Source organism: Rhinolophus ferrumequinum, chromosome 14, assembly GCF_004115265.2.
Source record: "Rhinolophus ferrumequinum isolate MPI-CBG mRhiFer1 chromosome 14, mRhiFer1_v1.p, whole genome shotgun sequence".
NCBI classification, from domain to species: domain Eukaryota; kingdom Metazoa; phylum Chordata; class Mammalia; order Chiroptera; family Rhinolophidae; genus Rhinolophus; species Rhinolophus ferrumequinum.
This window is the reverse complement of record NC_046297.1, coordinates 73,341,255-73,355,388: the sequence shown is the minus strand read 5'-3', so window position 1 is coordinate 73,355,388 and position 14,134 is coordinate 73,341,255. Positions and strand designations below refer to the sequence as shown.

At 54.2% G+C, this 14,134-nt stretch overlaps 1 protein-coding gene across 1 annotated transcript; it reads left to right on the top strand.

Moving 5' to 3' along the window:
* Positions 1-613: 613 nt before the first annotated feature.
* ZNF250 (zinc finger protein 250) lies at positions 614-14,045 on the top strand. The gene is made up of 5 exons (XM_033126307.1): positions 614-674; positions 6,403-6,498; positions 6,741-6,867; positions 7,049-7,162; positions 11,044-14,045. The coding sequence occupies exons 2-5, from the start codon at positions 6,457-6,459 to the stop codon at positions 12,363-12,365; spliced, it is 1,605 nt and encodes a 534-aa protein (XP_032982198.1). The 5' UTR covers positions 614-674; positions 6,403-6,456; the 3' UTR covers positions 12,366-14,045.
* The last annotated feature ends 89 nt before the right edge of the window (positions 14,046-14,134 follow it).

Genomic DNA, 14,134 nt, shown 5'->3' with positions numbered 1-14,134 from the left:
GACGGAAGGTCACTGGCCGGTTCTTGGGGAGTCAGCGGGTGCCCTAACCTTTCCCCTCCTGGAGGGCGCGTCTGCGCCGCTGTAACGCCCACTGCCCTCCCTGGCGCACGCCTTAACCGCCCCTGCAGAATCGGTAACACCAGTGCAGGCTGACGAAGAGGCGGTCACTGTCACACATGACCACCACCGCCAGACCCTTGCCGGGTTCCGAGGCAGCAACCAGACCCTACACTTCGGAGAGAGTGCAACCGCCAAGAGCGGAGAAGGGACCCGGCAGCGCAAAGGCCCGACGCCCAGTGCGACGAGGTCGCGATTGCTCGCAAAGCTGGTGGGAACAGTTGGAACGGAAGCTTCCCCGAGGCCGCCGGAAGTGCGGCCTGCGCGAGGCCAGGGCGCAGTGTAGCCTCTCTAGGCGGCGCGGAGGCCTCGGTTCTCGGCTCCAGAGCGCTCGGCTGGAGCGTGAGTCAGGCGAAAGGCGCCGGGAGGGGGAGGCGGGGCCCACGGCCGGCCTGGGAGATGTTGCACCCTAGGATTGGTGGTTCGGGTGTGGAGGCGGGGCAAGGGGAGGCGGGGCCCCTCGGGATTGGTGAATGTGCAGATGAGGCGGGACGTCCCCTTTGTCCGAGTGCGCAGCAGGCGGTCCCCCCTTCGCTTGTGAGGCTGCGGTGTCCACGGTGAGTGAGGGGCGCGGGTTGGCGCCGGCGGCCGGGACCCTTTCCCCTCACGGACGCGGGGGCCGACGCGCTCTCCACACGGGTCCGGTGCTTCCCTGAGAGCACGCACTGTCCCACCCATTCGCGCTGCTCCCCCCCCCCGGGACTTTCAGCACCCCCTTTCCGGACCCCACCCCCAACCCTTTGCCGCGTCCGGAACCCCACTCCTCTGCGCCTGCCACACCCGAGCCTTGTCCCCGGGGCCTCTCTCCCGCCGGCGGCGAGTCCTGTCGGAGACTCGGCGAAGAGGACGGGGCGCAGCTGACAGGGGAGGGTGGTCGGCCTCGCGCGGAGGTTTCCCCAAATTTGGAGCCTGCGCGGAGAGGCCCAGGCCCCACGCGGACCTCGCGGCGCCAGGAGCGCCTCCGTCTCGCAGGAAACCTCCTTTGGGGGCTGATTAGCTAAAGTGCTTCTTGCGAATTTCACACCCTCCCTCCATTTTTCCATCGCTGCTGTCTGTTCCCTATTACTTTGTTAAGAGCCCTTTTTAACGAATGACACAAACCTTTCCTAACGGTTTGCAAATATTTCCCGTTTGTCATTTGCTTTTTAGTATTTTAAGATGCAGTGATTTTTTAAAAAAGAATACAGGCATGTCAGAAAAATATAAAAAGTGAAAGTCACCCTCGGTGATAAGCCGCCGGTGTGCGCAGAGGAGGCACTGGCTGCTTTGCTTTGTGTCCTTTCCGGATCTTACGTGCGCTTTTTTGTTTTTACCCTAAAAGGGAAGCTCCGGGCGGGGGCGCGTCCATCTGCCGGACGACGAGGTCTTTTTTGTTTTTTCTGCTACAAACTGTCTTGGCCGCGGGTTCGAGGGGCTCTGACACCCGGTTCCCCTGTAGGGCGACTCTGAGGTGGAGTGAGGTCGAGGCTGGGGCCTCAGCGTCGAGGTCCCGCGTTCTCGCCAGATCAGTGTCTTAGTTTCCCTTCCCCGATGATTGGGGAGGTCGTTAATTCACCAATCATGTGTCTTTAGCCTTTGTATTTCCTTTGTGATCTGCCAGTACACATTTTCCACATATGTTGAAAATATTCTTCCCAAATGGTCGTTTGATTCTCGTTATGATGTTTTGTTCTGGTCTGGGGTTTTTTGAGACAGAAGACTTCAAGTTTTTAATGGTCAAATATTTACCCTTAAGGCTTTTGTGCTTTGTGCTATGTTTTAAAAGGCTTTCCCCACTTCAACATTATTTTTAAAATAAACTCTTGTTTTTTTCTGATGCTTGTAAAATATTGGATCCATCTGGAGTTTATTTTGGTGTGGAGTTAGTTGTGGATCCAGCTTCATTTTTTCCCTCTAAATCATGCTATTACTAAGAATACCTATTGAATAATACATCTTTCCGTTGATTTGGAAAACCACCCACCTTTGTCGTGTATGAAATTCTTACATGTGTTTGGGCCCATTTCTGGAATTTGTGGTGGCTTTTGATTTTCATGCAGCACATCTTGAGTCTTTGTCCCCCAGGCTTTCTGCTTTTGGTATTTTGCTTTAAAAGGCCCTTCCTTTCATCTAAAATAATGAAAATTTACCTGAATTTTTATTCAAGTTATACTTATGAAGCAATGTTAGATTTTAACTTATTCATTAATTAGCCCAATGGATTCATTAGTCGTTTGGTACATGGTATGTGATGATCTAAACTTTTTGTCCTATTTTTTGTTGTTGTTGTTTTGTTTTAAGCCATAATTTTTTAACCAGTCCTCTTTATTTTGTATTTTGATCCTTATTAGAAACACTGTAGTGATTATATATATATATGAACACATATGTCTTGCATAGGGCATAGGGTTATTTCTAGAAGCAAAATTTGCTAGATAAAAGCACATATTGATTTGTATTGTTGAATAACAAACTGTCTTGTAAAACATTGTCCTATTTTTTGTCCTTTTGCCTTTGCTCTACTCTTTGGGAGATGTGTTGACCTTTGTGTGAAGGTCTGATATTCTTTTTCTCAAAGCATTGACCCCATTGTTGTAGCACCATTTACTGAATCATCTCTCACCCAGAGATTTCAGTCGTGGACTGCTCTGTTGGTCACTTGCTCCGGAAGGTTACAGAGTAGTGCCTTGTGCTTGCTTACACGTGGCTCAGAGCCGACTCTTCTGAACATGTGACCACCTGGAAGCCAGGGTATTCCAACAGGAACACCTGGGGATGCAGTGGTGAGGATGGAGGGAGATCCTGGGAGCCGGCCACCCCAGATGGGCATTCTGAGGGTGCCTGTCTCCGTTTGTCATCGTGGGCGAGGTCTTTGGAAAGACAGGCATGCTTGAATTCCAACAAGGATGATAAGTTCCTAAAGCTTAGCTTGCGAAACAAACCAGTAATGATAAAATTTAACTTGTAAGCTCTGCGTCTCTGCAGTCCCTTTTTTAGATCCTGCCTGTGTTTGCGGCTGCTCAGTCACCACTGAGACCCCACTTGGCAGAGCGTCTCACTGCAGGTGGCTTCCTTCCCCTTTTTCTCTTAAGTGTTTGGGTTTTTCCCTAGGGAGATTTCAAAAAAACAAGCCTCTTGCATCTGAAGAATGACAGACTGAAAGGTGCATGGGTCTCTGGTGTGGGCATCCGAGAGTGGTGCTGTTGTTACTTAGCCCAGTGTTGGGGGTGGCATAGCCTCCAAAGTCCTCTCTCACACTCCGTGGTGGTGATTCTGGGGACCATCTGAATAGGACCTGTCATTTCCCACCTGTTCTCCCTTCCTGTGGAAACTCCTGTGTTTTGCCCACAGAGCACAGCCTGCAGTTGGACATCAGAATCATGGGCACAAGGAAGGGGCAGCTTGTTACAAGCCAGTTTCGGGGGTTGGGTGGCTGGAAGTCCATGGTACCAGCACGGTCAGGCAAGGGCCCTGCTGGCTGCAGACTTCTTGCTGGGTCCTCATGGGTGGAGGAGCAGCGGGCTCTCTGGGGTCTCCCATAAGGCACCACTCCCAGCCGAGAGGCCACCCTTATGGCCGGTGCACCTCCCAAAGGCCCCACCTTCAGTCATTACACTGGGCATTAGGGTTTCACCAGATGAATGTGGGGGGCACAAACCTGCGGAGGTCATCCTAGGTAGAGATCTTCCTTTTTGTGTTTTTCTAGGACTCACCCAGGTGGAGATCTTCCCCTGCTCCCTCCCCACCCGCCGTGGTGCCTTGCACATGTTGACAGCCAGGTTTCTGAGTTAATCTAACTGAATGAGATGGAAACACCTTGTCCATCAGCACTTGACCGCACCACACTGTTCTGAGCATCCGTCTCGCTAAGCTGGCTCTCCTCCTGAGGCCCTCAGGGGAGGGTTTCGTCTCCCCATTTCACAGGTCACCCTGGGGCCATTGTTTATGAAACGGGGGTATTACCGACATGCTGTCTGCACCCTGTGCTTTCGCCTCCCTGTCCGCCTGCCTGGCACAGCCTACATGTTTCTCTTGGTAGGTGCATGGCCTGTGTGTGGAAGGACGGCGGTGGCCTTGGTGGCCACACCATCCTTGAGCCAGCGTCCATCCCAGGAGGGCATCCACTGTGCAGGGGCGGAGCTGCCTCGGCTGAGCACTGCCCAGAGACTTCCCTGAGAAGGTGCATTACAATTACAAGCTCGGCTGCCCACCCGTGGTCTCTGTGCCCTGGTACTTGGCTGCTGTTCTAAGGGGTGTGAAGTGTGGTCTCATTGCTCTTTTAAGTCCGTTCACTTTTCCAGCACACCGTGGGCAGTGACTGCTCTGCTGGGACTGGGAGGGAAAGTGTGGGACCTGGGGGAGGCAGAGGCCTCCAGGGGCTCAGAAAGGACCTCAGTGAGGGGCCGGCAGTGTGGCCAGCACAGGCAGGGGATGGAGCCCACGGCAGTCACTGTGCCCCAGTGGGGACAGGCGCAGGACCCTGCTGTAACTAGGCCATGCTCTGGGTGAACTTGGAGGTTGGATTAGGAGGAAGAAAGGTGGCGTCAGGATCAGATCTGTGTACAGGTATGCAAACTGAGCTGGGGGCTCAGTGTGGACAACGAGTGTCTGAGATGCTGTAGGAGACGTCCAGATGGAGGAAGGGGTTGCCTCTGCGCTCCTCTGAGGTGGAGGAGAGCCTGTAGGAGGGCTGCACCCAGTGCCAGGGCCACGTACGACATGGGGAAGGAGGCAGCCTGGCCCAGGGCTTGTGGCCACATGAGCCAGTGCCTCCTGGGTCAGCAGGACTGAACGCCAGCACCTACTGTGGGGGTCCCTGTGGGGTCCCAGCCCAGTGCGAATGACCGTCCACCTCTGCCAGGTTCCCAGGGCAGCAGAGCTAGATCTTTTGTGAAGGTCAAATTCTCATGCCGATGAGGATGGATGGAGGCCCCGGCTGAGAGAGCAGTGTCTAGGGGACTTGCTGGGGACAGAATGTCCCCACTACCAACAGTAGACACGGCTTTGGCCACATGGAGGTCAAAGGAGACCCTGACCAGGACCCCTTCAGGGTGGGGGGATGGGACGGACCACTCAAGGGGAGAGTGACTGGCCATTTGAGGTTGAAGATACGGGAGACTCAAGAAAGGGACAAGGTGGGGTGGGAGGCAGAGCACACCGCGACAGCAGCTTCCCAACCATGGGTTCTGATACCTGGTGAGGCGGGAGCACCCCCATTCTGTCAAGTTCTGCCCTCGCCTGCACTCCAGCGTCCATCATTCACATGAATGCTAAGGTGGTTTCACTCACTCCCGTCAAAGACTCCGTTGGAATTCTGATTGGAGTTGCATTGCACTTATACACAATCTTGGGGGAATGGGCACTTTCGGTGAGCAGGGGCAGGGCAGCTCAGGCCAGCGTCTTGCTCCTCCCCGGTCTCCTGTCCTGTTCCTCCGGCAGCCGCAGTGAGCTCAGTGTCTTCCAGAAAGTTGTCTGGACAAACATGCACACATGTGATGATTCACAGAGAAAACCGGGTGGCGCCCCCCAACACCTGCCCCGGGCCCTCCCTCCGCGGTTCCAGCACATGTGAAGCTTGGTGGTTCTTGCGCTATTTTTCCTGGAGTGATATGCCTTCTGGCCTTGTGTCCCGTTGCAGACCCTCCTTGGCACTTGAGATGTGAACCCTATTCCCCCTTCAGGACAGCTCCTGGTGCCCCTTTTCTTCCCATCAATTTGGTGTGACAGACACCTCACCTTAACTTGTCCTGTCATGTCCCCAGAACCTACCTGCCCCCAGACCTCCCTGTCCAATGCTCAGACCAAATGCTTGGGTCACCGTGGACTCAAGCCGCCAGAACCCAACCCCACCATGTGCAGACAGCCCCACACATTGGAGCACCGCTGCCCCCGGGCACACCGGGCATGGCTGAGGTGTCATTGGTGTCAAGCCAAGCATGCAGGGCCTGGGGTGGGGTCCCCACAGGAGGGCCTCGAGCAGAACCGTCCATTCCCAGCCGCTTCTCATTGGGGGTGGTCTCTGGGGGCTGCCTGGCACCCACACCAGAACTGATGGCAGCTTGGACGTATGTGAAAGCGCTCACATGGGCCCCTGTGCGAGCCGGACACATGGCCCAGAGACCTCAGGGGAGGCACAGCGTCCCTAGGCATCTCAGAGACCTGACCTTCCTGATCCCATGGCCAGAGAGCTCAGGAACTGCATGTTTATGTGGCTCCTGAACTGTGGGATCAGAGTTCACATGGGCAGGGCTCCCCCGGAAGTCAGGGTCTCTCCGGGCCCCTCATGTGCTCTCTTCTCTTCCTCAGCCCCAAAGGCTTCTCCAATTCCCATCTTCCTCAGACACCCCAGAGGAGTGGGCGATGGCAGCGGCCAGGCTCCTGCCGCCTCCAGCGGGACCCCAGGTGAGCTGCCCTGAATTTCCTCTTGGTCCTCCCTGCCCAGGGCTCCTGGTGGCAGCATGAGTGTCAGTGCACCCCCTGAACTCTGTGGCTCCTTCCTGTCACCCCAGTGAGCTCTCAGGGTTCCCCTGTGTGTGTCACAGGGCTTTCCCCCCATTTCAGAGTGTACCCCACCCCATATTGCTTGCATCCACTTCTCCTCAGACGTGGAAAGTCAGTCTGACCTGCAGCCCCTGTCATTCCAGGTCAAGGTGACCTTTGAGGATGTGGCCGTGTTCCTCTCTCAGGAGGAGTGGGACCACCTGTGCCCTGCTCAGCGGGGCCTCTACCGACATGTGATGATGGAGACCTACGGGAACGTGGTTTCTCTGGGTATGGCCCCTCAGCAGGCTAGTCTGTGTCTGTGTGCTCGACCTGGGACAGGGTCAGAGGGTGGGGCCTGGGGTCTCCCCGGATTCTCAGCTCCAGAGGAGGTCAGTTCGTGTCGCGCCTACAGGCTGCTCAGGTGAGATGGGGACACCCCAGACAAAAGGGCTTTTCTCCCCATGAGCAGGACTTCCAGGAACGAAGCCCAACGTGATCTCCCAGCTGGAGCGAGGAGAGGAGCCATGGGTCCTGGATGGGCAGGGTACAGCAGAGAGCAGGGGCCTGGGCAGTGGCCATTCAGGTAAGTGGAAGGAGCTAGCCTCCTTCACTGCATGCTGAGCTAGCCGCAGTGGCTGTGGGCGTGGACAGGAGACAGCAGGAACGGCTTCCACCTGAGGCCTCTTCTCACAAAGGAGCTGGTGGGCCGGAGGGCGAGCGGGCCCGTGGCCCAGAGAAGTGAGCGCATTCTCATGGTGATGAGAATGTCTGCCAGGTCCCCCTCTTTATGGGACATTCAGTTTCTAAGGGTTACCTGGTGATGTACAAAAGAACGAAGCATCCTAGATGTGAACGGAAGCTGACCTGATCATTATGGTGAGGTCTGAAAGCACGCTGTTTGAGAAGAACAGGGAGCCCGCCATCCCCATGTCTTTCGAGCCTTGTCCTGGGGTCCTCACACACTACATAAGGCAAGATTAACAAAGCACAACAAAACTAAGCTAGAAGAATTGGTAAAAGAAAAGCAGTTTGCAGTTCTGATGATTGTCTACTTGGAAAAAGATTGATTAGCATTCACTGGTGTGGTTGGAAACATCATTTTCCTTTCAATTCGTCAGCAACAGGAGTGATTTTTTTTTCCCCCAGTGTCATTGTGACATAATTGACATACATACAGCAACGTGTAAGTTTTAGGGGTACAGCATAATGATTTGACTTACAGATACTGAGAAATGGTGACCACAGTAAGTTTAGTCGATTAACGTGCACTGTCTCATAGAGATCCAACAAAAAGGAAAAGAAAAAAAAGGTTTTTTAAGGTGTGATTGTAAAAAAAATAACATTTACAACAGCAGCAGAGATACGAAGAACCAATTAGTCAATCTAATAAAAGATATGCATGGCTGTCATGGAGAGAGTTGTGGAAAGAAAGATGACAGCACATACGTCCGGCCGTGATGGCAGCGTTCTGCCGTTGCATGAGGTGGACTTCGATGAAGGAAAGTGACAGCTGAGTCCCGGGAGAGTCGCGGTCAGCCTGTCCTGTAGGACATGACCCCCTCAGGGTGTGGGGACAACTCCAGTGTCTCAGGCGCAGTGCTCTCCACCTTGTTTCCATGGACTGTGGACAGGGCTCTGGGTGCTGCAGACAGCTAGCCTCTGGTCGCCTGCAAAACCAGGTATCTATCCCCTGGGGAACTCCGGTTCCCAGTGAGTATAAAGGCAGATATAGCATCACGTGGAAATCTTGCTCAGAACTCTAAACCATGTGCTGGCTGCAACGTAGTGGGCAGGAGAACACAGCCTGACCGGAGCTCCCTGGTGGCTGGTATGGTCTCAGCTGGTGGACATCATAGACCAGCGCCCTTCGAATTTGATGCCAAAGACACTGAAATTCTCAGCATGGAGGGTTGGAGACAAGAAGTTTCTGCACAGAAATGCCCTCTAGTGCCTCTGTTAAGCAGGCAGTGCTGGAGGAGACGACACTGGGTGGTGGGCAACATTAAGCTGTCACATGGTGGTCTGGCCACAGGGACACGGGCTTGGACACTGGTGTAGGAAGAGGAAGATGAGAGATCAGAGAAACACACCTTGAAGGTCCACCAGCTGCAGGAGGGGGAGGAGCTAAGTTCTGTTTTGGACTTGACCGGGGTGTGCGGGTGGGCTATCCAAATAGAGCAACCACCAGGGCTTGGAGTTGCAGGAGTTGGGAGGGCAGGAGTGCGGCTGGCGTTTGCAGTGAGTGTGGGCAGCAGCTTAATCAGGCCTGGAGTGGGACACCAGCCTCTACAGCACCCTGGGAACCCCTCACGCTCTGTCATTTCTGGAAGGGACCCCAGTGAAGCCCCCCATGCCCAATCTTGCCTCTTCCCAGCCAAGCTGGTATGGAGGGTTTGCCGCCTCCTGGCTCCCTCCATCCTTTTGCAAGAAGTGTTAGCATTTGGCACCTCTCAGCCCCTCCAAGGTAGCCGGTCCCTGGATGTCAAAGGCATCACAGATGAAGTCTAGCATGTGTTTTATTATTGGTCTCCTCAGCCCAAATCTTTCTCCAAACTTCTGTCAGAAGTCCATCTCATAAGGTCTCCAGGGCTTTGTGGAGGGATCCTTGGATGCTGAATGTGTTATTTTTCAAGGGTCCTTGCTGGGGTTTGAGGAGGCCCATTTACACAGTACCTGTCTTCCCAAACCAAGTTCTGAACCAATTAAAAGTTAAAGTTATGGCTCAATAGTGCTGTTAGCACACACAAAAAACTTTTTTTTTTTAAAGATTTTATTGGGGAACAGTGTATTTTCAGGACATTTTTTTATTGGGGAACAGTAGTGTATTTTGCCCAGGACTCATCAGCTCCATCCAAGTCAAGTTGTCCTTTCAATCTTAGTTGTAGAGGGCGCAGCTCAGCTCCATGTCCACTCGCTGTTGTTAGTTGCAGGGGGCATAGCCCACCATCTCTTGCGGGAGTCTAATCTGGCAACCTTGTGGTTGAGAGCACGTGCTCCAACCAACCGAGCCATCTGGCCACCCGGGAGCTCCGTGGCAGTTCATTGACTTCATTCTAGTTGCAGAGGGCACAGTCCCCTGGCCCATGTAGGAATCGAACTGGCAACCCTGTTGCCCAGAGCTCGTGGTGTAACCAACTGTGCCACCCGTCCCCCCGGCCACCCCCCCATAAAACTTTTTAAAGATAAGCAGATGGGACTTGAAAGTATCCTTATTACAGATAAACACAGTTGGAAAATGGAATTGTTTGCTATTCACTATGCTTCTCTATGATCCCAGAGTGACGCACTTTCTACCAGGTTCAGACAGGGTGGGGCGTCCATCCTGGGGCCCACCCTGTGGGCAGAGCAGAATGTGGGCTCCCTACCCTGAGAGCGCCCAGTTCTTCCCAAACGAACCAGTGAAATAAGTGATTCCACCTCCCGGTTAGGGGTGGAGGGAAAAAGCAGGCTGCACGCGCGCGCATGCGCACACGTGCCTTCCTAGTGCAGACGCGGCGTTTTCAAAGCTGGACTTCCGGAGAGCTGCTGGTCCTGGCACCTGTGACAGAGCCCTGTGTGTCCTTGTATGGCAACAGACGGTCCGCCTTCCCTCCTTAGATCTTTCAATGTGTGCCAGGCTTCTCTTTCTGGAACATCGCTCACGGACAACGGTTTTTAACGCTGTCCCCGGCAGAGGCCTTTGGGAAGCTGGTGGTGGCAGCTCGGTGGGTGGGGTTGGCGTCCCAAGGTCCAGGGCTGAGAGTAGGCACTCGGGCGCTTCACCAAGGGCTTGCCTGCTGCCCAGGACAGGAAAACATGAAGGCCTGGCCATGTTTCTTGCTGCCCTGCGAAGTTGGTCTCTTGCTCCTTCCGCCCTAGCCCTCCCCCACCGTGGGGCCAGATGCACCTGTTACTCCCAGCATGCCTGTTCACCCCAGGGAGTATTGGTCCGTGAGTGGCATCTTGTCATCTTTGTGGCTCAGTGTCCGAGATTTAAAAATTATTGTCCCCAGCAACCCCTGCTCTCCCCGAGTGGCGCCGTCAGTCCACACAGCGCCGGACTTGTGGTAGAAACATCTACCCCAGCCTCCTCTGCCGTCCTCGCCGCTCCCCATCGTGTCCATCTGGTCTTGTCCCCTGGTGCATTCTCCACAGATAAGGTCACAGCACCTCACCGGGCTTTGCTGCCGTGTGTAGTGGCTGTCTGCCCCACAGGGCTCTGTGCAGTCGTGGGTCCTGCATTTATTCCTGCTCCAAGTGGCCTCTGGTCGCCCAGTGCACGGGACTCCGGAGAGGGCAGGGCTCAGGTGGCAGTGGGCTGTCCTCTGCTGCCCTGTGACACCGCTGGTTTTTCCGTCCCTCCGGCTCACGCAGCCACGTGCAGCACCCCTCATCAGCCGACCACCTTCAGGACCGCGCGGGCCCTGCAATTTCGAATGGGTTAACTTCTGCGTTAATGTTTTCACTTTGGATTTGTTGTTTCAGAATGTGAGGACAAGGGAGGAATCCACAATAGAGATTTGAGTCTGAATCCGGTCATTTCAGAGGAAATACTGGTTCCAGGGGAAAGACCTCTGGGGTGCATTGGTCCCGGGAGCTGTGAACCTGAGCGCAGCTCCTGTCTCAGGGCCGGCCCTGTTGTCCCCCTGGAGGGGCAGATCGTGCGCCCTGCTGACCCTGCCACTGGGCAGCAGCCCGTTCCCAGCGGGGACAGGCCCTTCAGGTGCATCGAGTGCGGGAAGGCCTTCGGCCGCAGCTCCCACCTCCTGCAGCACCAGAGGACCCACACGGGCGAGAAGCCCTACGTGTGCGGCGAGTGCGGCAAGGCCTTCAGTCAGAGCTCGGTGCTCAGCAAGCACCGGCGGATCCACACGGGCGAGAAGCCGTACGCGTGCGCCGAGTGCGGCAAGGCCTTCCGTGTGAGCTCCGACCTGGCACAGCATCATAAGATCCACACAGGCGAGAAGCCGCACGAGTGTCCCGAGTGCCGCAAGGCCTTCACGCAGCTGTCACACCTCATCCAGCACCAGCGCATCCACACGGGCGAGCGGCCCTACGTGTGCGCGCTGTGCGGTAAGGCCTTCAACCACAGCACGGTGCTGCGCAGCCACCAGCGCGTGCACACCGGGGAGAAGCCACACGCGTGCGCCGACTGCGGCCGAGCCTTCAGCGTGAAGAGGACGCTGCTGCAGCACCAGCGCGTGCACACTGGCGAGAAGCCCTACGCGTGCGGCCAGTGTGGCCGCGCCTTCAGCGACCGCTCCGTGCTCATTCAGCACCACAACGTGCACACTGGGGAGAAGCCCTACGAGTGCGGGGAGTGCGGCAAGGCCTTCAGCCACCGCTCCACGCTCATGAACCACGAGCGCATCCACACGGAGGAGAAACCTTATGGCTGCTACGCGTGTGGGAAGGCCTTCGTGCAGCACTCGCACCTCATCCAGCACCAGCGCGTGCACACGGGTGAGAAGCCCTATGTGTGCGGTGAGTGCGGCCACGCCTTCAGCGCCCGCCGCTCGCTCGTGCAGCACGAGAGGATCCACACGGGTGAGCGTCCCTTCCGCTGCACGCAGTGCGCCAAGGCCTTCAGCCTCAAGGCCACGCTGATCGTGCACCTGCGGACACACACTGGCGAGCGGCCCTACGAGTGCGGCCGCTGCGGCAAGGCCTTCAGCCAGTACTCCGTGCTCATCCAGCACCAGCGCATCCACACGGGCGAGCGGCCCTACGAGTGCGGCGAGTGTGGCCGCGCCTTCAACCAGCACGGGCACCTGATCCAGCACCAGAAGGTGCACCGGAAGCTGTGACACTGTCTGAGAGCCCACGCAGGACAGGCGCGCGGTGCGGAAACGAGTCTTGGCAGGGAGCGCTAAGCGGCCATTCCGTGGAAATCCGTAGAGGAATCGCACTCCTGTAGGGAGTTTGGTACAGCGGCCACAACTCGTTCTTTAACGTCAGACTGTTTCTTTGACGTGGGAAACAAAGGGAGTTACGGCATAAGGATTACTGTCACAGTAAGACTTGGTTACGTTCCAAATAAAGTTTTTTCTTAGAAAATTAGCATGCTTTCCTAAATACAGTGGTTATTCGGATTATTGCACTTAAAATTAGAGTGCCGTTTTCAGTATTCAGTTAAAGTACTAAAATGCTCTGTGGATAAAATGCTATTAAAAGATGGTCATCAAGTAGCATCAGGTAATACAGCTGGAAATCCTAATTGGTGGACCCACGTGTTTTGTATTTAAAAAAAAAAAAGTCTCAAGATTAGTGAGAAATGATGTAATCTTAGAAAACAGTTTATCTAGTGCCTGAACTCTTCAAGATCAGAAGTGACGTCTTCACTTTTCAGTACAAATTCAACTCACAGATGGATCTTTTTCTCAAAACCCACCCTTATGACTTAAGGACCCTGTGCCCCAGAAATCATGGGTTGTCTTGGGCCTCTGAGTTCCGTTGGAGCAGAGTAGGGGAGCTCCGCAACCATGCCCAGATTTCATACCTGATGCACCAATTCGTGTTTCCACAAAATGATACTGAAAAGACTTCTTCGATGCATATTTTTAAAACAAAGTTCTCAAATTCAAAGATCTCTGTTTTTCTATCTCAAATATTTCTTTCCCTAAGTTTGAAGGGTTTGGTTTTGTTTCCTGTTTTGATTCCTGATTCCCAGAATCCATTACCATTGTCATGTACTGTGATGAGTCTGGTTTATTTAAAATATTTTTACAGTTCTCAAAAACGTTATCGGCTTCTCAGGAGAAGCTAAGCACTGGCTGTTGATCCTTAAGCCCACAGCAGTCCACTGTGACGCAGGTGAAAGCTTGTTTTCCCCTCTATGCAGACACCGGTGAGGAGCTGATCACCGAGGTGTGCTCATAAATCCCCACAAAGGGGCACCACCAACCCTCGCCGATGGAGCCCACAGCTGGCATCTGACTCAGTGGCTGCCGCCCATACATAGCCCACCACCACTGAGGGCACAATTCCTCATCATGTGGAAGTTAAAGCAAGAAATAGCCATTTTCCCATCAGGATGAGAATAGTCTGGTTAGATTGTACTGTTCAGAGTACAGAATGTCACTGTGGCTTTTCTTGCTATTGACTGCCACTGTCTCGGTGAGTGTCAGGCTCCGTGTCCATGGAGCTGGGAGGTGAGTACAGCGTTTTCTGGGGAGGCGCCTTGGGCCCAGCATTTTTGCCATTGGCTCCCCAAGAAGCAGGCGGTAGCCCCAAGCCTCCTGGAACACGGCCATCTGCCCTTGGAAGTGGCATCAGAAGCCAAGGTGACTTCTGGGGTCTCGCTCACCCTGATAATAGTCTCCACAGCCATTATCTTCCAAGTGACTTGTCAGCAGCATTCACAATTCCTTTGGATTTTCTAATTTTACTTTGAAGCCTTTACATTTTATGTATTTAAATCTTTCTATTTATACTATTTCTCTTTGAAGCTAGCAAGAATGACAGTTCTCTTCAAATTTTCTATTATTTGGAAAACATTTAGTCCACCTGAAAATTATTTCTGTGTAACTGTATAACGTGACATCTTCCAATAAAAAAAGCAATGACTGGAACACAT